Here is a 25,494-nt window from a genome sequence, read left to right on the forward strand (position 1 = left end):
TGTTCAGATTTCAGATAAAGCCTACATATATTTTTTTCTTCCCGTTTATACAAATATGGCCAAAATACCCACATTTTACACAAAATTCTGTGATGATTTACTAACAGTGCGTTTCATCTCACGGCGTTAGCCGATTTAAATTTTAACTCTAGAGACAAAACATTGTCCCAAATCGGTTAATATATAAATATTTATATATGGGAATATAAACCTCCCAACAAATTTGAAGGAGTTGAATATAAAACTCCCAACAAATTTGAAGGAATTGAGTTGTTACCACAAATTTTGGTGTACATAGTGGTGAAGGGTATAATATAGTCGGCCCGCCCGAATTTAGACTTTACTTACTTGTTTTTACACGCAGAGAAGGAATATGATCACCTCAAACATGTTTCAAGAGCAAAATTTTATTTTTGTATGGTGACCATGTAACATGTTTGTCACTAAAATGTTATTTTCTCGTCAAATATAACCTGCTTGCCGAAATCAGATACATGATTCTCGGAAATGATTTCGAAAACCATGTTACATGGTCACCACCCAAAAATAACATTTTGCTCTTAAAACATGTTTGAGGTGATCATATTCCTTCTCTGGGTGTACATGATGGAATTATGACTTATTGTTGAAATTGAACCAAAATAGAGTGTGTAAAAATATGTGATGTTTTCTTACACGACATTATAAATATAAATAAACAATTAATAAGTTTATAAATAATTAAAAACAAAAAAATAAACGAAAAATGTTTTTTCATAAAGATCATAACATTTTAGGTTGTGACCATGTTCTTTTACCTGGAAGAAAAACATTTTTGACGAATACCATAACATTTTAGATCGTGACCATTGTCTTTTGATTCAAACAAAATTCTTTTTATCAATATAATAACATTTTAGATGAGGACAATTTTATTTTTCTTGGAAGCATGTTCACTGAGCCAACATAGTTGAAAATGTTACATGGTCGCCGCAAAAATAGTTCCTATCATATTATTTTGCTCTTCGAATATGATCGTGACAATCATGTTTCTTCTCTGCGTGTATATTTACAATCCGATTTGCCTGAAAGTGGAAATCTAGAGGTATTTTGGGATCATAAAGAGATGTTTCGAAAATGGTCAGTATCGATCCATGTTCCTATAGAAATAAATTTTTTCTATAGAAATAAAATCTTGACAAAATTTTCTATAGAAATAAAATTTTCACAAAATTTTCTATAGAAATAAAATGTTGATAACATTTTCTATAGAAATAAAATTTTGACAAAATTTTCTATAGAAACAAAATTTTCTATAGAAACAAAATTTTCACAAAATTTTCTAAAGAAATAAAATTTTCACAAAATTTTATATAGAAACAAAATTTTGACAAAATTTTCAATAGAAATAAAATTTTGATAAAATGTTCTATAGAACTAAAATTTTGACAAAATTTTCTATAGAAATAAAATTTTGACCAAATTTTCTATAGAAATAAAATTTTGACAAATTTTCCTATAGAACTAAAATTTAAAATAAAATAAAATCTTGACAAAATTTTCTATAGTAACAATATTTTGACAAAATATTCTATAGAAATAAAATTTTGACAAAATTTCCTATAAATAAATAAAATTTTGACAAAATTTTTTTGTAGAAGTAAAATTTTGACAAAATTTTCTATAGAAATAAAATTTTGACAAAATTTTCTATAGAAATAAAATTTTGACAAAATTTTCTATAGAAATAAAATTTTGACAAAATTTTCTATAGAAACAAAATTTTCACAAAATTTTCTAAAGAAATAAAATTTTGACAAAATTTTATATAGAAACAAAATTTTGACAAAATTTTCTATAGAAATAAAATTTTGATAAAATGTTCTATAGAACTAAAATTTTGACAAAATTTTCTATAGAAATAAAATTTTGACCAAATTTTCTATAGAAATAAAATTTTGAAAAATTTTCCTATAGAACTAAAATTTAAAATAAAATAAAATAAAATAAAATAAAATCTTGACAAAATTTTCTATAGAAATAAAATTTTGACAAAATTTTCTATAGTAACAATATTTTTACAAAATTTTCTATAGAAATAAAATTTTGACAAAATTTCCTATAAATAAATAAAATTTTGACAAAATTTTTTTGTAGAAATAAAATTTTGACAAATTTTTTTTGTAGAAATAAAATTTTGACAAAATTTTCTATAGAAATAAAATTTTGACCAAATTTTCTATAGAAATAAAATTTTGACAAAATTTTCTATAGAAATAAAATTTTGACAAAATTTTCTATAGAAATAAAATTTTGACAAAATTTTCTATAGAAATAAAATTTTGACAAAATTTTCTATAGAAACAAAATTTTCTGTAGAAACAAAATTTTCACAAAATTTTCTAAAAAAATAAAATTTTGACAAAATTTTATATAGAAACAAAATTTTGACAAAATTTTCTATAGAAATAAAATTTTGATAAAATGTTCTATAGAACTAAAATTTTGACCAAATTTTCTATAGAAATAAAATTTTGACAAATTTTCCTATAGAACTAAAATTTAAAATAAAATAAAATAAAATCTTGACAAAATTTTCTATAGAAATAAAATTTTCTACAGAAATATAAGAAAATAGAATTAAATAAAAAATAATTAAAATAAAATGTTAACAAAACTTTCTATAGAAATAAAATGTAGACAAATTTTCTGTAGAAATACAATTCTGGCACAATTTTTTACAGAAATATACAATTTTCTACAGAAATATAAAATTTTCTAAAAATATATAATTTTGACAAACTCTTCTACAGAAATATAAAATTTTGACAAAATTTTCTATAGTAACAATATTTTGACAAAATTTTCTACAGAAATAAAATTTTGACAAAATTTCCTATAAATAAATAAAATTTTGACAAAATTTTTTTGTAGAAATAAAATTTTGACAAAATTTTCTATAGAAATAAAATTTTGACAAAATTTTCTATAGAAACAAAATTTTGACAAAATTTTCTATAGAAACAAAATTTTCTATAGAAATAAAATTTTGACAATTTTTTCAATAGAAATAAAATTTTGACAAAATTTTCTATAGAAACAACATTTTGACAAAATTTTCTATAGAAATAAAATTTTGACAATTTTTTCTAGAGAAATAAAATTTTGACAAAATTTTCTATAGAAATAAAATTTTGACAATATTTTCTATAGAAATAAAATTTTGACAAAATTTCCTATAGAAATAAAATTTTGACAAAATTTCCTATAGAAATAAAATTTTGACAAAATTTTCTATAGAAATAAAATTTTCTACAGAAATATTAGAAAATAGAATTAAATAAAAAATAATTAAAATAATTAAAATAAAATTTTAACAAAACTTTCTATAGAAATAAAATGTAGACAAATTTTCTGTAGAAATACAATTCTGGCACAATTTTTTACAGATATATAAAATTTTCTACAGAAATATATAATTTTGACAAACTCTTCTACAGAAATATAAAATTTTGACAAAATTTTCTATAGAAATAAAATTTTGACAAAATTTTCTATTGGAATAAAATTTTGACAAAATTTCCTATAGAAATAAAATTTTGACAAAATTTTCTACAGAAATATAAAGTTTTGACAAAATAAGAAAATAGAATTAAATAAAAAATAATTAAAATAAAATTTTAATAAAATTTTCTATAGAAACAAAATTTTGACAAAATTTTCTATAGAAACAAAATTTTCACAAAATTTTCTAAAGAAATAAAATTTTGACAATTTTTTCTAGAGAAATAAAATTTTGACAAAATTGACAAAATTTTCTATAGAAATAAAATTTTGACAAAATTTCCTATTAATAAATAACATTTTGACAAAATTTTCTATAGAAATAAAATTTTGTCAAAATTTTCTATAGAAATAAAATTTTGACAAAATTTTCTATAGAAATAAAATTTTGACAAAATTTTCTATAGAAATAAAATTTTGACAAAATTTTCTACAGAAATAAAATTTTGACAAAATTTTCTAAAGAAATAACATTTTCATAAAATTTTCTATAGAAATAAAATTTTGTCAAAATTTTCTATAGAAATAAAATTTTGACAAAATTTTCTATAGAAATAAAATTTTGACAAAACTTTCTATTGAAATAAAATTTTGACAAAATTTTCTATAGAAATAAAATTTTGACAAAATAAGATAAGAAAAGCTCGTTTGCTTTCTTGAGGTAGATGTCGACGCTTAAAATATATTTAGTTTTAATTGGATCAAATTTGGCATTTTGCCATTAAACCCCAGAAGTCAAGTAACCCATGAATAATATCAATCGATAACATTGACATTTTACATAATTAACAATTTTAAATAAATTGTTTCTCATTGTTTACAATGAAAATAATTTTCATTTGCATTTTCTGTCTGGTGTACCCCATGGTGAATGGTGATAACAAAACGCCAAAAGATGATCAAGGAGGTAAATATGGCTATACGAAAAAACAAAAAAATTTTTTTTTGTAAAAACATCAATATTTCTATATTTTCATTTTCTATCCTCAAATGTTCTCTTACAATGATTTTTCAAAAATTAGATGGTATCCAATGCTATGAATGTGACGGCTCGGCCATTGAATGTTTCAGTTTGGGTAGTTTCAAAACAAGGTTCAATATGATGACAACATGTAAAACAGGATGTGCTGTTATGTTGGGACCTACTGGAGAAATAGGATTATATGGTAATAAGAATAAATGAATAAGGCATCAAATTTACCATAGATATTTGTAACTAATTTTAGATATAACCAAGCGACTACAACGAGGATGTGATGACATGGAAGTATGTCATACCGTAGGATATCATTGTTGCACATGCAATTTTAATGGTTGTAATATTAATAATCGCTGTGATGGGGTCGCAGCAAATTTTCTATCAATGCGAGTGATTTTAAGCCGATATATGATGATTAGTTCAATAATGTGGTTCTATTGGACTATGTTTTGAGAGAGTTAGTTGTATAAAACCACAACTATTAAACAAATAAAACTTTTGTTTTCATTTTTTGTAATCGTCGTTAAAAAAACGCAATAAAAATATGTTTCCACTTTATGGTTCGACGTTGTTTTTTATGTATCACAATAATAATTTATGTTATGTATCACAATAAATGTCACTTTTCTCGAACTTGAACAACCAAATTAGGGAATTTCAGTGCCACAATTGGAGTGTTAACTTCCCATGATGAACAGAGGTTAGGTTAGGTGGCAGCCCGATGTATCAGGCTCACTTAGACTATTCAGTCCATTGTTATACCACATTGGGGAACTTCTTTCTTATCATTGAGTCCTGCCCGATTCCATGTTAAGCTCAATGAAAAGGGACCTCCTTTTTATAGCCGAGTCCGAACGGAGTTCCACATTGCAGTGAAACCACTTAGAGAAGCTTTGAAACCCTCAGAAATGTCACCAGCATTACTGAGGTGGGATAATCCACCGCTGAAAAACTTTTTGGTGTTCGGTCGAAGCAGGACCGAACCATTGCACCACGGTGGCTCCCTAGATGAACAGAAATAATTGTCTTTCTCGGTGTTGTGTTTTTACTAAATACTTATGAAGACACCGTCGAAAATTACTTGTACTATCATAGCGAAAAAGTTTTATCCTATGCATTAGTCGGGTCCCGGCAAACAACTTTCTGAATTTCCAGCAGCTGTGTGAAGGAATAACAGTCAAGGAATTCATTGGCGAATTAACGGGTTGCAAGGAATTCATTGACGAATTAACAAGTTGGTTGATAAGTCCCCGGTCCGACACATAGATGGCGTCGCTAGTATTAAATGCATATTATTTTTATATAGTACCAAGCTTCAAATGATTCGTGTCAAAATTTGACGTCTGTAAGTCAATTAGTTTGTGAGATAGAGCGTCTTTTGTGACGCAACTTTTGTTATTGTTAAAAAATGGAAAAAAGGAATTTCGTGTTTTGATAAAATACTGTTTTCTGAAGGGGAAAAATACGGTGGAAGCAAAAACTTGGCTTGATAATGAGTTTCCGGTCTCTGCCCCAGGGAAATCAACAATAATTGATTGGTATGCAAAATTCAAGCGTGGTGAAATGAGCACGGAGGACTTGAACGCAGTGGACGCCCGAAAGAGGTGGTTACCGACGAAAACATCAAAAAAAATCCACAAAATGATTTTGTATGACCGTAAAATTAATTGGCCTTATAGGCTTTGTATTACGAAAAAATTTTGAAATAAATAAATAAATAAAAATAAAAAATGAAGTTGATCGAGATAGCAGAGGACTTAAAGATATCAAAGGAACGTGTTGGTCATATCATTCATCAATATTTGGATATGCGGAAGCTCTGTGCAAAATGGGTGCCACGCGAGCTCACATTTGGCCAAAAACAACAACGTGTTGATGCAGCTGTTAACTCATAATACACCCGAGTTTTTCCGTCGATATGTGACAATGGATGAAACATGGCTCCATCACTACACTCCTGAGTAGAGGTGTGCGCGTGAGGGATTTTTCACGCACGCTCACAAATTCAAAATGTCATTCACGCACGCCTTTTTTAGAATTGCTCACGCTCACGCACGCTCACGAACGAATTCGTAACATTCACGCACGATCACGCACGCCCGTTTCTGAATTGCTCACACTCACGCACGCTCACGAATGAATTCGTAACATTCACGCACGAAGGTTTTTATTGATTCACGCTCACGCACGTTCACGAACCAAAAACCTGCAAAGATAAACACTCACGATTGCAGAATAGTGACTACCGCACGCTCACGACATAAATATCAACTCACGAACAACAAACTTATTCACGCATACTCACGATTCGAAAAAACTACTCACGCACGTTCACGAACAACAAACTTATTCACGCACACTCACGATTCGAAAAAAACTACTCACGCACGTTCACGAACAATGAAACGTACTTCCACACACCCACGATACATAAAAAAACTATTCACGCACGCTCACGATGTAAAATGCAACTCACGCACGTTCACGACATACGAAACTTACTCACCCATACCCACGATTCATAAAAGCTATTCACGCACGCTCACGATGTAAAATGCAACTCACGCACATTCACGATTCATAAAAACTATTCACGCACGCTCACGATGTAAAATCAACTCACACTCGTTCACGACTATTATACTTACAAAACTTAAAAACTTTCTCACTCTCGCTTGTGATACAAATGAGCTACCCACACAAATTCGCCAAAATATTTCTAATTAAAAATCTGAAGTTGAAAACGTACTCAATTAAAAAATTAACAGATACAATTAACATTTTAATCAAATCAAAATATAAACTCAATTAAAATTTGAATTGATTTTGTCCGAAAAACTTAATTAATTTTTAATTGAGGCAATCAATGATTTATAGTGTTATTGTTTACTTATTTTATTTTTTATTATATTATAATTACATATATTATAATTATACTATATAGAATTATTTTTTCAGATCTAAGCCAAAATTTAATGAACCAATGAAACCAATTATTTCCGAAAATTGTTAATTTTATATTTGGAAGTATGTTTTCAATTTAAAAATGTAAAAATGTTCAATCATTATCTTAGTTGGCTTTATTATTTATTTTGATTAACAAGTTAATTTTATAAGTTAATTAATTAATTGATTACGTTTTCAATTCCAATCAACTTTTCAATTGGAAATATTTTACTGATATTTTTTCATGTAAAGAAAAAATCCAACTATAATATAATCAGAAAGCACATAAGAAAGTGTAAACTCTTGTAAAGTTACCATAAATTATTTCATCGAAGAAACCAATAATTATAAATAAATAAACAATACAATAAATAATTATTGCCTCAATTAAAAAATTAAGTTTCGACCACAACCAATTAAGTAATTCATTGAAAGTGCTGGAAGAAATCAATTATTGTTTAATCAAATAAGGCTTCTTGTTTCTTATTAATTCTGTGATTGATATCTAATCTGTGGCAATATCTAAAAATAAAATGCTGCTTATGTTTAAAAATGTATTCAAAGATCATATAATACATGAAATTATAATACTATGAAACAATTGACTTCGTTATAAAGAATAGCGATAGATATGGCTTTTTTTTTTTGCTGCAGAAAATGTCTTGAATGCATAGAAAACTATCTTTCGTCCGAATGGTTGTCCTCGACATATCTAGCAAGTAAACCAGGCCCAAAATTACGTTAAATTGTGTGTGTTGTTGCATTTTCCCTAAATCATACCATTCAAAGCAGATCATATTATTAGTGCGGTTAAAATGGGAGCTATATATAACTAAGGACCCATATGGAAATTTGCTCTTCCGGAAGCCAAATATGGGGGACCATTTGTAATACCATCCACCTACATAAATAACAACTACTTATACCAAGTTTTATATCGATAGCTTGTTTCGTTCGGAAATTTGGTTTCAACATGCGGACCGGCATCGCTAGATCGAGTTTCACCACGACCCAGAATATTATTCTGTATCAATGTGTTACAACCGGAATGACGACGTCAGTTATACCCCAATACATTATTCAGAATTTTTTTAGTGTGGTTTATAAAAAACAACAAGAAAGATGTTTGGTTAGTAGGTTAAAAACTCAGGGGTATGTAAACTTGTGTAAGACTGTGTACATGTTTAAAAATTTTAGTAAAATATACTTGAGTAAATCTTACTTTTTAAAGCTAATTATTAAAAAATAAATTTTAGCTGCGAAACATGAATAATGAAAATGTTGTTTTTAATAAAATCTAGTATGAAGTCCAATACAATTTCTAATTTTTAGTATTTCAGATATTTCATACATACTTTTTATCGTGAGCAAGACATTTTTGTAAATATAAAATTTGTCGTGAGCGTAAATAGGTTCGTGAACGTATCATTTCTCGTGAGGCTGAATTAATTCGTGAATGTGAATTTTTTCGTGAACGTGAATTTCATCGTGAGCGTCAATTTTTCGTGAATGTGAGAAATGGGAATAGGGAAAAATTCCCAGGGATTTGTTATTCAAATTTGGGGTAAAAGTATATTTGCTATGCGTCTTTTGTAAAGCAATAAAGATATTTCCAGGACCCAATAAGTACGTTTCACCATGATTAGAAAAATGACACTTTTTTATTTTGAATATCGAAAATTTCTTACCAAAAAATATTTTTACTCTATTTTTCACAACAAATCTAAATTACTCTTCTAATAATAGCTACGGCAAAATATTTTCAATTTTTTTTTGGTACATACATTTGACGATTGTCATTTAAGAGTTTTTTGTGACAGCGATGGGGATAAAATATCAAAAAATGGGCCAAAAGATGTGAATTTTTTCGTGAACGTGAATTTCATCGTGAGCGTGAATTTTTCGTGAATGTGAGTTTCTTCGTGAACGTGAATTTTCTCGTGAGAGTGAATTTTTCGTGAACGTGAATTTTCTCGTGAGAGTGAATTTTTCGTGAACGTGAATGTCATCGTGAGTGTGAAGATTTGGTGAATGTGAATTTCTTCGTGAACGCGAATTTCTTCGTGAGCGTGAATTTTGTCGTGAGCGTGAATTTTTCGTGAATGTGAATTTTTTCGTGAACGTGAATTTTGTCGTGAGCGTGATTTTGAAAAAAAATTACTCACGCACATTCACGAACAGAATTTGATGTTCACGCACGATCACGCACGACACATTTTTGTTCAGTCCCATTCACGCACATTCACGTGATTTGGTCTAAATTTCATTCACGAATCACGTGACTCACGCGTGAATCACGCGTGTCACGAAAACTTCGTGTCACGCGCACACCTCTACTCCTGAGTCCAATCGACAGTCGGCTGAGTGGACAGCGACCGGTGAACCGTCTCCGAAGCTTGGAAAGACTCAAAAGTCCGCTGGCAAAGTAATGGCCTCTGGTTTTTGGGATGCGCATGGAATAATTTTTATCGATTATCTTGAAACCATCAACAGTGACTATTATATGGCGTTATTGGAGCGTTTGAAGGTCGAAATCGCGGCAAAACGGCCCCATATGAAGAAGAAAAAAGTGTTGTTCCACCAAGACAACGCACCGTGCCACAAGTCATTGAGAACGATGGCAAAAATTCATGAATTGGGCTTCGAATTGCTTCCCCACCCACCGTATTCTCCAGATCTGGCCCACAGCGACTTTTTCTTGTTCTCAGACCTCAAAAGGATGCTCGCAGGGAAAAAATTTGGCTGCAATGAAGAGGTGATCGCCGAAACTGGGGCCTATTTTGAGACAAAACCGAAGGAGTACTACCAAAATGGTATCAAAAAATTGGAAGGTCGTTATAATCGTTGTATCGCTCTTGAAGGGAACTATGTTGAATAATAAAAACGAATTTTGACAAAAAATGTGTTTTTCTTTGTTAGACCGGGGACTTATCAGCCAACCTGTTAATAAAAAAATTTGGTGCATTTCTTCTAAGTATGGATTTCATCACTATCAGAAGCAGAATATATAGATGTGAAGAAAATGAAATCGTAATTTGCTGCATAGTTCGTAAGAAATCGTGAGAAAAACACGAACAACTCTTCTTTACAGGAGTGCCAACCTTCTAAGCGAGAGATGAGGTACCCGCTAACCTTAGTGCAACTCAACTGCGCTGATTTCATCATAACCATTATTTACAACCTTTTGTCAGATTTATGAAGACATTCTAGCCTTATATGTGCAGAAAAAAGCGCTGAATTTTGTAATGAAAATTTTGTACAGCAAAGTATTACTAATTGCAGATAATTGCGTTGACTAAGTTGTGAACTGCAAAAATTCGATCATGGCCAACACATTGTTCCAGTTTAAATGTGGGTCTTGAAAGGGGAAAACAATTCTCACTCAATGCATTTTTTAACAAAAGGCTTATATTTGTATGTACATTTTTTTATAATGAGAACTTACTTTAATTTTTATAATCTTCGTTGTAATTAAATTGCTGGTATATGTATTCGAAATAATATCAAAAAGAACCGTGAGCGAGGATGTAGCTGCCTCCAAATTGCTACCATCAACTTGAACAATACTGTAATAAAAACAAAATTGAACATTAGATTAATATCTTTGGCAAATAAAAAATAATACGTTTTTCACTTTTTATTGTCATTTTTAATACCAAAAGAGAAAAATACCCCGGGGAGAGTTCGTTTAGAATAGGGGAAATGGGAATAGGGAAAAATTCCCAGGGATTTGTTATTCAAATTTGGGGTAAAAGTATATTTGCTTTGCGTCTTTTGTAAAGCAATAAAGATATTTCCAGGACCCAATAAGTACATTTCACCATGATTAGAAAAATTACACTTTTTTCATTTTGAATATCGACAATTTCTTACCAAAAAATATTTTTACTCTTATTTTTCACAACAAATCTAAATTACTATTCTGAAGCAATGTAACTTAGGAACAGGAACTGGTAAATTGTGGTCAACAGTTAGAGCCCTCTCGAACCCCTCCACAAGGGATGATGGGATTTCAGTCACATTTGGCGACGTGACTGTGACTGATCCGAAGAGGTGCGCCAAATACTTCAACCGACAGTTTGTCGAGCATCCCGAGAGTGATAGAGCGAAAAGGAGAGCCACCCGTCGTGTACGTGGTCTCCGAGCCGATGACACACCACAATTTACTGCAGCCGAAGTTACCAATGTCATCAACAGCGCGAAACCATCTAAGGCGCTGGGCCCTGACGGAATTTCAATGCTAATGCTGAAGCATCTGGGAATACTGGGAGTTGAGTACCTGACCAGACTCGTCAATTTGTCTTTGGAATCACACATTATACCCGATGTCTGGAAAATGGGAAGGGTGATTCCACTACTGAAACCGGGCAAAGATTCGAGCAAAGGTGAATCGTACAGACCGATATCCCTTCTTTCGCCAGTAGCCAAGACACTTGAGGCATTACTCCTCCCCAGCCTTGTGGAGAATTTTCCAGCTGCCCACCATCAACATGGATTCCGTAAGGTACATAGTACGACAACAGCCTTACATGCCATTTCGACACATATTAATAAGGGACTTAACCAGCCCAGGCCGTGTCACAGGACGGTCCTCGTGGCGCTTGACCTATCGAAAGCATTCGATACGGTCAACCATGCCACATTATTTGAGGACATCGAGAATACGTCCCTACCGGCAGGAGCGAAGCGTTGGGTGCTGAATTATATGTGTGGACGCCAGTCGTACGTGGAATTCAGGGACAGAAAGTCAAGACCGCGTAGAGTTAAACAGGGAGTTCCCCAAGGTGGGGTGATATCTCCGGCACTGTTTAACCTCTACATGTCCTCGATTCCACCCCCTCCTGACGGCGTCGATATTGTATCATATGCGGATGACTGTACAATCTTGGCATCTGGGCCCAATGTTGATGACATTTGCGATCGGTTGAACGTCTACATAGCTAATCTTACCAGTTATTTCACTGCGAGAAACTTGAGGATATCCCCCACCAAATCCTCAGCCACACTATTTACTACATGGACGGCAGAAGTGCGCAGGCAGTTGAATATCAGAGTCGATGGAGTAATAATTCCGACCACAAATTACCCCAAGATTCTTGGGGTCACATTCAACAGCCTTTTTAGGTCATCTGCCCATGCCACTGCAATTTGTAATAAGCTCCGTGGTAGAAACAAGGTCCTCAAGTCACTAGCCGGCAGTACTTGGGGTGCGGACAAAGAAACCTTGCTAACTACTTATAAGGCAATTGGCCGGTCAGTGGTAAACTATGCAGCGCCAGTGTGGACACCGCAGACCAGTGATACGCAGTGGAATAACATACAAACCTGCCAGAACGCTGCTCTTAGAACTGCGACTGGGTGTCTCCGCAACACACCCCTGGATCACCTTTATGTGGAGACAAAGATCATCCCTGTGCGAAGACACAACTACATGTTGTCAAAGCAGTATCTCCTGGGTTGTTATCGCAGTAATCATCCAAACCACCATCTTATGGATACACAACCACCACCCAGGAACGTAAGGGTTGATATACATAATCTAGAGCGCGAGATCCAGCGCTATAAAAGAGAGCCTCTAGATCAAGCAGCGTACCAGGCAGGTTTGAACAGGATTCATGAGGATACTGTAGCTGAAGCGGTGAGAAGCTACAAGGTTAATCCTGTTCTTGGAGTCCGACCACCGCCCATAGCACCGGAGGAAAGAGACCTCCCACGGCAGACTAGGGTAGTTTTGGCTCAATTAAGATCAGGCAAGTGCAGCCGCCTCAATTCCTACTTATCGGTGATTGATAGCAGCGTAGCTGACGTTTGTCCAATTTGCAACCAAGGGCCACACGACACGCGTCATCTTTTCTCTTGCCCAGCCAAACCAACCCGACTTACCACCAGATCACTCTGGACACACCCCATCTTAGTCGCAGAGTTCCTTGATCTGCCAACAAGCTGATGTACCAAGCGTATAACATGAAATGGATGAGATCACAATAAACTGTTACAACAACAACTATTCTAATAATAGCTACGGCAAAATATTTTCAATTTTTTTTTGGTACATACATTTGACGATTGTCATTTAAGTTTTTTGTGACAGCGATGGGGATAAAATATCAAAAAATGGGCCAAAAGATGGGTGCCGGTAAAATATATCAAAAATGCGGCTTCTAGACTCCTAAGAATTAAACGAGAGATTGTTTTCCTCGTATACCATACCATACCAATTTTTTGATTGAAATCGGATGATCGATATATTTTAGGACTATTTCGGAATATGGGAATTTAACCTGTCTACAAAATTGACTAAACTACTCATGTACAGGTGGCGCTAATGGACGTTTTTTTTATCATTTTTGCGATACCTTAAAAAAGATCGATTTCCTGGTATACTATACCAATTTTTTGATTGAATCAGATTACAAATATGCTTCCTAGGCTAAATCAAATGATCGATCTATTTTAGTATTATTTCGGAATATGGGTCATCTTCGAATTTAACCTGTATACAAAATCGACTAACCTACACATGTACAAGTGGCGCTAATGGACGTTGTTTTTATCATTTTTGCGCTACCTTATAAATGTATATACTTACTTATATGTTACAGTCTCTCGAACTTCAACTTTATCACCACATTTATCGGAAAACGTTTTAGTAATGGGAACTTCAACCCAAATATGTTCTTGGGCAGCTGCAGCTTCTTTGCGAAATTTCTTAACATCATGCAAATTCATGGTCAATTTACTTTGCATATGATAGTATTGTTGTAATGCTGCATATAAGGGATCATTCTCGTAGCTTTCCAACAAAGAGTCCATAAGAAATTCCATTTCAAATTGTTGTACCATAGACAATTCGGGACAGTAGTAATATTGTTGTAATTGCTCTTGAGAGAAAGCTTGTAGTTTACTAGACGAGAGACGAAAACCAGGTGACCGAATACGCGGAGGATTATAGACCACTTCGGCAACTGTTTCCTCATGCCTTAGCATTTCAAGTTGAGGATATTGAATAACTTGAGAAGCATGTGTATCAATGGGGAATGCAGTTGCCATTGTAGGTGTAGCCACCAATGCTGGTGGGGCCGAAGGCGAAGTGAGAATTTCCTCATCTTTTGCCTCCACTTCTTCTGCTGCTATGATATTGGGAGTATCAGTATAAACCTCTGTATTTGAATCATTATTTTGCTTTTCTCCAGTATCATTCTCCTTTTTATCCTCTTCGATATCTTCCATGACCTCTTTTTTGTTTTCATTTTCATTTCGTTTATAGTCCGAAGCAATAAAACATTCTTGAGTCACTATGTTATCTATGTTGGCTGTCGATGTTGCGATCTGAATAATATCTTCTATACTAGATTTTCGAATCTCTGTCTGCGGCTCTTCACAATCCTTTGTTATTGGCCTTTCACTGTCAGAGTCTTCTTCCACTTCTTTTGTATCGAATAAAGGCGTAGGCTCTTCATTTTTTGGTTTAGATTTTTTTGTTTTTTTCTTGGGCTTTTCCATAGTCGCCATTTCGACAGATTTTTCTTTTGTTAATATTCACTATGCAAATTTTGTTTTATAGAACTTTGTAATCAGATTTTCAGCTTTTTAAGGAGTTGTTTCTCCTATATACAATAAAGTCGAAATTTAAGTAAAGTAATTCATCACTTTAATTGGTGATTTATTAAAGTTAACTTTTATCACGTATTTATGCACTTGTTTTAATCAAAAAAATCCCCGTCTTAAGTCCAAACAATCAACAATGATCTGGGAGAATATTAGACAACATATGTTCCAGTACAGGGATGTTTAAATAGAACAGTGTTGACGTGCCATTTCAAATAGAGTTGCCAAGTTATAAAATTGCAAACCTACTTATTGATTTGCAAATACGAAATTTGTCGTTCATACCCAATAAACACAAACGTTTGAGATATGCTAAATTTCAACAATTTTTCAAACATTTTTTCAAAGGATTAGGGTAATATTCAAGTTGAGAAATTGTTGAGAAAATCGCGTTCTCAACAAAAAACAGACATTACCCTCAACAGTGAAATTCAACACATTAGCAATAATATCTCAAGTGTTATCCTCAAATTGAAATGGATCGCTACTCAATAATTTGTCAAACAATTTTCGATGCGAGTCAAATTCAAAATTAACATCGTTGCAAATACTTTTCAACCTAAATTTTTATGAATGATATCCCCACTTCAAATTGAAAGTCAAAGCCAAAATTCTATGAATTTTGTATAATTTATTCTTTTTTATCAAAATAAAATATATAATAATTCACTACCTACATAATACACTACAATACCAATTGATAAATAATAATCTTATTAAACATATCAACAAATAAAAAACAAACAACAAAACTTTAAATATCTTAAACATTATTAGTAAACACTTTTGCATTGATAATTCGATTTCCTTCCTTTTGGTGTCATAAAACAGCATTAAAATTTATTAACATGCGGGCAATTTGAAATTAGGAACGTACTGGACCGCGTGTTAGAATTGATTTCCAGCAGAAGGAATTCACAAAATATCCATTTTAAACTGATAATAGCATATGAATTAAACTGACGATGTGATGCACATTTTCATCCAGAAGTTGTTGATTTCAACAATTTATTGTTTTTAACAATTTTAATTGGTTGCACTTGTAATGTTTCTGGAAACTTTTTCTTGTCGATAAGCTACTCATTTTTCATTGGTCAGCTTCTTAATGTTTGCAAGCATGTAGCATCCAAAGATTTTAGTTTTCTGCAAAGAGATTTAAATTTAGTGACTTCTCTAAAGTGTTGATTTAATTTTTCATATTGACGTACCAATTATTATAAACTATTTGAAGCAGTTCCAGTTAATTGTCCACCATTTTTTCATCGGTCAGCTTTTTAATGTTTTCAAAAACGTAGAATCCACAATTTTAGTTTTCTGCAAAGAGATATACATTTAGTGACTTCCTTAAAGTTTTATTTCATTTATTATTTTCACTTACCTATTTTTATAAACTATTTGGTTGTGTCTAAAATTTTCCATTTTTTTTATTTCTTGCAATTGACCACGAACTTCGTTGCACAAATAAGTATTGAAAACCACATGGTTTTTTCGTTGCATTTTAGGGTAGTGTCTTGTCAATGTTTTCTCATATTATCTTCAACACCTTTTCAAAGATTTCGTCAACATTTTGGCAAATTGGAAGTAATTCGTAAACAATTTGAAGATGCATTGAAGATGAGCTATTTCAAGTCAAGTTGAATTTATGTTGAAAATTATATTTACCCTCAAACTGAAAAGTTGTTGCATTTGAAAAACGCTCATCCTGTGTTTATTGGGTATGTACTATTATTTGGACCACGTTTTTGAGGTTCTATATACAAAACATGCCAATGCAGGTTTGAATCAGAAGAAATCTTTATGAATCAAAACTGCGTTATCATTTGTTTTATATAGAATCCCCAAAAATTTGCCCAAATAAAAGTACAATATGAGCGGAGCATCCCTGCCAGCATTTAAAAGTTCCATTTCATCCTAATCGTAAATGACACTACAACAATCGTCAAATGTGATTGGGGGGGCAGCGTATCATGAAGTACAAAATGTACATGAAAGTATTTAGTCATAACTATTGTTACAAGAGCCATTTTATATTTTGTGAAAAACCCCTGCCAGCATTTCAAAGTTCCATTTCATCCTCATCGCTACCACAGACTCGTAAGTGACACTGCAACAATCGCCAACTGTGATAGTATTTTGCCATCACTATTGTTACAAGAGCCATTTTATATTTTGTGTAACACCAAGCACAACTAGCTTCTCATAATTTATTTAAATAAAAACGATAATGAAGTGCTGAAAAACTTAGTTATTTCGCTTAAAATTGTGAAAGGTATATTGGTGAACAATTTTTGACTTTCCAAATGGAATAAAGTGATGGTTTTTCAAATATTTTTCCAGACACGCTGCCTCCATTGGGAATAAAAACACTGGCTGATAAACGCTACAACATGTAATTTGCAACTTGTAACACAACATCAATCTTTTATTAATGCATACAAATATGTTAAATGTGATAGTTGTATAAATGTTATATTTTTGAGAATTTACAAATAATATAGTAATTTAATAAAATTAATTAACATCTAAACATTCGTGTTTTACTTGACCACAATGATTCTTTTCCAACTATCTTAAAATGCACTTTCTCTGATTGTTTGAAGGGACTGTTATTGGCGCCCTTCTAAATGTATCCAGAAGGGCACCTAATAATTGCATTCATGCGATACTTTTTTGTAGTAATTTGGCGTGGCATGAGTGCAATTATTATTATCAACTATGATGGGGAAATGTGAAAAATATTGAAAGTAATAAATTGATGTTTTTTCAAGCTCGAGGTTGAAGAAATATAAATTTATTATTGTAACAAAAAGGTTGACAAACTACAAATTAGGATTATTTTTCTGGTATCCCACAAAATTCCGGGACTAAAAAAATCCAGAATGTCAGCCCTATTCTAAAGCAAATATGAAAACAAGGTAGTCATCTTAGTATTTTGTTTAGAGAACGAAATTTGGCAACTCTGCTTAGGTAGAGAAACATATGGTTTGCAACAGCTGATCTTTGTTGTTAAATAGAATCTGCAAAAATCAACCACAAAATAGTACAACGTCTAGGAAACGCTGAACATTTGTTTTCATCATTACAAGAAATCGCCCACAATAGGAAAATAAAGAACAATGAAGGTTTTTAACTTGTACATATTTGATAAATTTGGAACACTTATGTATTATGCCGAATGGAACCGTACCAAAAAGTCTGGTTTAACACAAGAAGAGGTATGTCCAGAGATACATTGAACTATTTTCCCATAATGACACTATATACATCTTTAAAGGAAGCGAAACTCACATACGGTATGTTATCTTCAATAAAATCCTTTGTGAGCAAACTATCACCGCATGATCCCCGAGAAGGTTTTCTTTATTACAAAACTAGCAAATATGCTTTGCATTATTTGGAAACACCCTCTGGTTTAAAGTGAGTAATTCTAATGTATAGAAAAACTAGAATAAATGACATCCATTTCTTTCGTTTCAGATTTGTTTTGAATACCGACACAAATGCAACAAATGTCAAGGAATTGCTGCAACAAATCTATAGTAAAATTTGGGTGGAATATGTGGTTCGAGATCCATTGTGGACACCTGGTACTCCGGTGACATCGGAGCTATTTCAAATAAAATTAGATGAATTTATAAAACAGTCACCAATTTTTGGTCTAAGAAATATTTAAAATAATAAGGTTTGGTAGACAAAATAAAACCGAGATTTATCAATTGTCTATACAAACTCACATTCAGGGAATTGCTTTAAAAATCAACTAACAATAAACAAGAACGCCGATATGCTGGACCAAATGATCAAAGGTCATGTAGAATAACATTCCAAATGGATGTAAAGAAAGTGAAAAATCCGATTTCTAAAGGCACTGGAAGTAAAAAAAGGGGTAACAAGAATATATTAACAGATGACATCTATTATATTTTGGAAAACCACATTTAAATACCAGATGATCCCTATTAACTCATTTACTAATTAGTACAGGATGTCATAAATCTATTGAACTATTGATTTGATGGCGGAAACAGATTCTCATATCTCCCATAGCTTATTAAATGCAACGAAGGGCTAACCATTTTAGTATACATACTAGAACACAAAGGAAATCAGATCGAAAATGTAGAGCCGAAATTTCAGACTTAAAAAAAAAAAAAAAAAACAGAATAATGAAAAACAAATGTAATGAATGTCCAATTTCAATGATTTTTCTAGATGCTGGATGCTACATGGGAATATTCAGGGTTCGCTGAGCACCCGTATCATTGCAAGAACGCAAAATCTCAGGTAATGTCGAACAGGCGAATCCCTTTCAGACCTGGCTGGCATGCAGCCTTATCGTGAGACTCTCTTTTGTAACACTGGATCTCGCGCTCTAGGTGAAGATTAACCTTTACATCCCTGGGTTGTGGTTGTCTATTCAAAAGTTAGTGATGTAGATGGTTATTGCCACAACAAACCTGGATATACCTATTTGAGAACATGTAATTGTGCAATTGTGTATATGCTCGGGGATAGTCTTGGTCTCCATATGAATATGATCCAGAAGTGTACTGCGGCGACCCTCTGTCACAGTTCTAAGCGCACTGTCCCGATAGGTCTGTATGTTATTCCACTGTGTATCACTTGTCTACACTGTCGTCGGCCAATTGTCTTCTAGGTAACAATCAAGATTATCTTGATCTCCACATGAAGATGATCCAGGGGTGTACTGCAGAGACCCCCTGTCACAGTTCTAAGCGCACTGTTCTGACAGATCTGTATGTTATTCCACTGTGTGTCACTTGTCTACACTGTCGACGGCCAATTGTCTTTTAGGTAACTAATAAGATTTCTTTGTCCAAACCCTGCCATGAATGTGCAGGGGTCCGGTGAAAAGTATTTAGGAGTAGTTTCACTCTGCAAGGCCTTGACTTTCTATCACACATAATTAAGATTACAAAGTTTGATTCTTGCCGGAAGGAACGTGTTCTGGCATGTCTGACCGTCTCGAATGCATTCGACAGGTCAAGAGCCTGGCGCGGCTTCGTCTGCTTTTGTCCTAAATTTATCAATACTGTAATGGCATGCAAAGCCGTTGTTGTGCTATGTACTCTCCGGAATCCATGTTGGCGTTTGACTGCTAGAAAATTCTCCAAAAGGCTAGAGAGAAATAGAGCTTCAAGTATTTTGGATACTGGCGAGAGAAGGGAAATCGGTCTCTACGATTCACATTTTTTTGATAACTCATCATCCCTTGTAGCGGGGCTCGAGAGGGCTCTTACTGTTTACTATGACTTACCAGGGCTTGTGGCTAGTTTATAGTGCTTCAGGTGCTGGAAGTACTCCGTTTTTAGATCCTTTGCATTGCTTTACAAGTTGTGCCTTGGAAGTTCATTTGGTTGAAGAAATTAAAAAAAAAAATAAAAACAAAATTTTTTTCCTATTTCACTTTTTATTTTTATCAGAATTTTTTGTTACACTTTTATTTTCTTATTATCTAATTTTTACAAATTGAAAAACTTCTTCGTTTCCACCGGGGGTTGAACCTGAGTCTGTTGGCACCATAACAGAACGCCTTAGCATATTTAGCCACAAACGCCATTCAACACGGTGCATCAAAACGTTTATTGAAATGTTTATGATATGAACCTAATATGATACCATGGCACCATTATTAAGAATGAAAAATAAAGAACTCTAATTCAAATCTGAACAGCGGAAATTTTTTATTAAATATTTTTCTAAAAAATATATTTTTTTATGTTATACATCGTTTTTATTCTGTTTTTTTTTTCTTTCGGCATATACTTATTTTCCATTAAAAAATAAATAAATAACAAGTATATACGGCAGTAAGTTCGGCCAGGCCGAATCTTATGTACCCTCCACCATGGATTGCAGTGCTGCCGCTACTACTTCAATCGAAGTATTTTGCTTCATTTTCACAAAATTTACTTCGTCACTCCTTCTTCCAAAAATCTGCTTCACTTTTTGTTCTGCTTCAAATTTTTAAATTTTTCCCCATATTACCTAATTGTTTTTCCTATTCCTTTAATTACGATGAACATATCGGTTTTAATCATTGAATTATTAACCGATGTGGACCAATTTTTGCCTAGTTGTTAGAGACCACATACTTACACCATGTACCAAATTTCAGCCGGATCGGATGAAATTTGGTTCTCTTAGAGGCTCCGCAAGCCAAATCGGGGGATCAGTTTATATGGGGGCTACATATAATTATGGACCGATGTGGACCAATTTTTGCATGGTTATTAGAGGCCATATACTAACACCATGTACCAAATTTCGGCCTGATCGGATGAAATTTGTTTCTCCTAGAGGATCAGCAAGCCAAATTTGGGGGTCCGTTTATATGGGGGCTATACGTAAAAGTGGACCGATATGGCCCATTTGCAATACCATCCGACCTACATCAATAACAACTACTTGTGCCAAGTTTCAAGTCGATAGCTTCTTTCGTTCGGAAGTTAGCGTGATTTCAGCAGACGGACATGCTCAGATCGACTAAGAATTTCACCACGACCCAGAATATATATACTTTATGGGGTCTTAGAGCAATATTTCGACGTGTTACAAACGGAATGACAAAGTTAATATACCCCCATCCTATGGTGGAGGGTATAATAAAATGAATTCTATTGCTTTGTTTTCAAAAATGAATGCTACTTCAATTTTATTCAATCTACTCCACTTTTTTCCAAAATCTACTTCACTCAATTTTTCACTAGCGGCAGCACTGATGGATTGCGTAGAAACTTCTTAACATCGTTTCCATACGTGGTTAATATTAGACAAAAAAGTTATGTATAGGTAACCCTACAAATAATTACGAATCGGTATGGACTTTTGCACGGTACGTAGAGAGCCAGAATTGAAATATGGGGGCTATATAGAATTATGAACTTTATATTGACCAATTTTTGTGTGGTTGGGGATCGATTTATCTGAGGGCTATATATAACTATAGACGGATATGGACCTAGTTAGGCATGGTTGTTAACGGTCATATACTAGCACAATGTACCAAATTTCAACTGACTCGGATGACTCCTCTAAGAGGCTCCAAAACCAAATCTCGGGATCGGTTTACACGGGGGCTGTATATGATTATGAACTGATATAGACCACTTTTGGCATGGTTGTTAAATATCATATACTACCACCACGTACCAAATTTCAACCAGATCAGATGAATTTTGCTTCTCCAAAAGACACCAGAGTTTAAGTGTGGGGATCGGTTTATATGAGGGCTGTATATAATTATGGATTGATATGAACCAATTCGTGCATGTTTGTTGGATACCATATACTAACATCACGTACCAAATTTCAACCGAATCGGATGAATTTTGCTCTTCCAAGGGGCTCCGGAGGTCAAATCTGGGGATTTATATGGGGGCTATATATAATTATGGACCGATGTGGACCAATTTTTGCATGGTTGTTAGAGACCATATAATAACACCATGTACCAAATTTCAGCCGGATCGGATGAAATTTGCTTCTTTTAGAGGCTCGGTAAGCCAAATCGGGGGATCGGTTTATATGGGGGCTATATATAATTATGGACCGATGTGGAACAATTTTTCACGGTCATTAGAGACCATATACTAACACCATGTACGAAATTTCGGCCGGATCGGATGAAATTTGCTTCTCTTAGAGCAATTGCAAAGCAACTTTGGGGGTCCGTTTATATGGGGGCTATACGTAAAAGTGGACCGATATGGCCCATTTGCAATACCATCCGACCTACATCAATAACAAGTACTTGTGCCAAGTTTCAAGTCGATAGCTTGTTTCGTTCGGAAGTTAGCGTGATTTCAACAGACGGACGGATGGACGGACATGCTCAGATCGACTCAGAATTTCACCACGACCCAGAATATATATACTTTATGGGGTCTTAGAACAATATTTCGATGTGTTACAAACGGAATGACAAAGTTAATATTAGAGGTCTGCACAATTCCAGTTGTAAATGCAGAGTACACGTGTACTTGCTACATGAGTACATCTATTTGAAAGAGTCGCAAAGCTATTGGTACACATTTTGATGAACACCAAAAGCCACGAGTAACTTCTTGTTGCTACTCTGATGTCTTCACTACCAACAAACACATATTCCTCTTTCTCTCTTATTGAAGTGTACTCAGAGTGATCACGTCGAGTATGTTGCGAGAACAAAACTTCATAGAGTACTCCATGTACCAAGTGCAGTTTCAGAAATACAAAAAAACAGTTAATCTCCATAATATATGTTTTGGTTTATTATAAAGAACGGCAAACGTTAAGGTAAGTGTGTGACATACATAAATATATGAAATATGTGATATACATACATATCTATGATTAATAATAATGGAAAGTTTTGCTTCGCACATAACTGAGAAATACTTGTGGTACCACGTGAAGTAAAGAGAATCCATGTTGTACTTTTTCTCAAGTACTTACATTTTTATTGTTCCTTTTTTTCGGAACACATATTGCTTCGGATAAGTACTTGGTGGTATTTGACAAGCAAGTGTTCTCTTCACTTCACTACTTGCGCTCTGAGAGAAAGACAATGTATGTACTATATTCGACAGCGAATTGCATACATGTAGTGAAAAGTTATTCGATGCAGACCTCTAGTTAATATAACCCCATCCTATGGTGGAGGGTATAAAAAAAAATTAGTACCGTTATTTTCGTCCAAAAGAGAAATGAAACAATTTTTGCACATACACGCAAAAAAATAATTCTTTCCTCCCAAACGCATGTTTAGACAAACAAAGTTCGTTTCTCATTTGCTTTTCGCTGTAAGGAAGTGTATTTGGAAGAAAAGTATATACTTTTTGTGATAAACGCTTATTATTTTACAGGATGTAAAAACAATTTCATAAAGACAAACTCAAAAAAAAAAAAAAAATTGTTTTCTTGCTAATTGCATTTTCCCTCACATATTTCTCACATCCACGAGGTTTTTTAGTTCTTAAAACCTTTTCCTGTAATGCCAACAATGTAGAAGAAATTATACGATTTTATAAATGTTTAAAATATTTTTACCTTTCGCCAGGACGGAGAATCGAATCGCGGACCATGCACTTTGTAAGCCAACACACTAATCACTGAGCTATGTACCTCATCAATAGATAAATATCCATATAAGTTATATGTACATAGCATAGCTTGCGGCGCCCACAAACCGAATAATAAAAGTTTATTTAACAGAAACAAACATTTAGTATGGCACCGTGGATCAGTGGTTGCTACGTCCGACTTGCATGCCAAGGGTCGTGGGTTCGATCCCTGCTTCGACCAAAGTTTTTTTTTTTTTTTTTTACATATATTCCAGATATGTTCGGAAGATTCCGAAAAAATATTCGACATTACATTGTAGTATATTAAATTTTGAACTGTAAAATGTGTCTTATTAAAGTCCTAAAGTAAGAAAAGAACAGTATCACACACCCACACACATACACACACACACACACACACACATATATATATATATATATATATATATATATATATATATATATATATATATATATATATATATATATATATATATATATATATATATATATATATATATATATATATATATATTTATTTATTTATATATATATATATATATATATATATATATATATATATATATATATATATATATATATATATATATTAGAAGTTTAGGAAAATTAGAGTCATTTTTACAACTTTTCGACTAAGCAGTGGCGATTTAACACGGAAAATTTTGGTATTTTGACCATTTTTGTCAAAATTAGAAAAACATATATATGGGAGCTATATCTAAATCTTAACGGATTTCAATCAAATTTGGCACACATGACTATATTACTAAATGTACTCCTAGTGCAAAATTTCAACCAAATTGGGCCAAAACTCTGGCTTCTGGGGCCATATAAGTCCATATCAGGCGAAAAATATATATGGAAGCTATATCTAAATCTGAACCCATTTCAATCAACTTTGGCACACATGACTATACTACCAATTGTACTCCTTGTGCAAAATTTCAAGGTAATCGGGATAAAACTCTGGCTTCTGGGTCCATATAAGTGCATATCGGGCGAAAGATATATATGGGAGCTATATCTAAATCTGAACCGATTTCAATCAAATTTTGCACACTTGACTATAATACTAATTGTACTCCTAGTGCAAAATTTCAATCAAATTCGGCCAAAAATCTGGCTTCTGGGGCCATATAAGTCCATATCGGGCGAAAGATATGTGGTAGCTATATCTAAATCTGAACCGATTTCAATCAAATTTTCCACACTTGACTATACGACTAAGTGTTATGTTTGTACAAAATTTGAAGCAAATCGGTATAAAACTCTGGCTGCTGGGTCCATATTAGTGCATATCGGGCGAAAGATATATATGGGAGCTATATCTAA

General features: G+C 33.0%; 3 protein-coding genes and 1 long non-coding RNA gene across 5 annotated transcripts in view; 2 read left to right on the forward strand and 2 right to left on the reverse strand.

The window, feature by feature from the left end:
• Positions 1-15,224, reverse strand: part of Epg5 (ectopic P-granules autophagy protein 5) — a 69,199-nt gene extending 53,975 nt beyond the window's left edge. The window contains exons 1-2 of one of the 2 annotated variants that reach the window (XM_075306905.1): positions 14,058-15,224; positions 10,914-11,034 (exon numbers count right to left, since the gene is read on the reverse strand). In XM_075306905.1, the coding sequence (XP_075163020.1) occupies positions 10,914-11,034; positions 14,058-14,980 (1,044 nt within the window). In that variant the 5' untranslated portion in view covers positions 14,981-15,224. The remainder of the gene's footprint in view (positions 1-10,913; positions 11,035-14,057) is intronic. The other variant, XM_075306876.1, reaches the window with a different exon arrangement.
• Positions 4,279-5,080, forward strand: LOC142235675 (uncharacterized). Its single transcript, XM_075306951.1, has 3 exons — positions 4,279-4,450; positions 4,566-4,709; positions 4,770-5,080. Exons 1-3 carry the CDS (start codon positions 4,366-4,368, stop codon positions 4,973-4,975), a joined length of 435 nt encoding a protein of 144 aa, XP_075163066.1. The 5' UTR covers positions 4,279-4,365; the 3' UTR covers positions 4,976-5,080.
• A 142-nt stretch (positions 15,225-15,366) lies between the features above and the next one.
• On the reverse strand, positions 15,367-16,789 carry LOC142219575 (uncharacterized). The gene is made up of 3 exons (XR_012717639.1): positions 16,455-16,789; positions 16,285-16,390; positions 15,367-16,219 (listed from the first exon to the last, which is right to left on the reverse strand). It is a non-coding gene; the product is annotated as an uncharacterized LOC142219575 (long non-coding RNA).
• Positions 16,790-18,075: 1,286 nt separating this feature from the next.
• Positions 18,076-18,809, forward strand: Bet5 (blocked early in transport 5). The gene is made up of 3 exons (XM_075288503.1): positions 18,076-18,291; positions 18,351-18,493; positions 18,554-18,809. The coding sequence occupies exons 1-3, from the start codon at positions 18,193-18,195 to the stop codon at positions 18,747-18,749; spliced, it is 438 nt and encodes a 145-aa protein (XP_075144618.1). The 5' UTR covers positions 18,076-18,192; the 3' UTR covers positions 18,750-18,809.
• The last annotated feature ends 6,685 nt before the right edge of the window (positions 18,810-25,494 follow it).

Source organism: Haematobia irritans, chromosome 1, assembly GCF_050003625.1.
Source record: "Haematobia irritans isolate KBUSLIRL chromosome 1, ASM5000362v1, whole genome shotgun sequence".
In the NCBI taxonomy this organism is placed as follows: Eukaryota; Metazoa; Arthropoda; class Insecta; order Diptera; family Muscidae; genus Haematobia; species Haematobia irritans.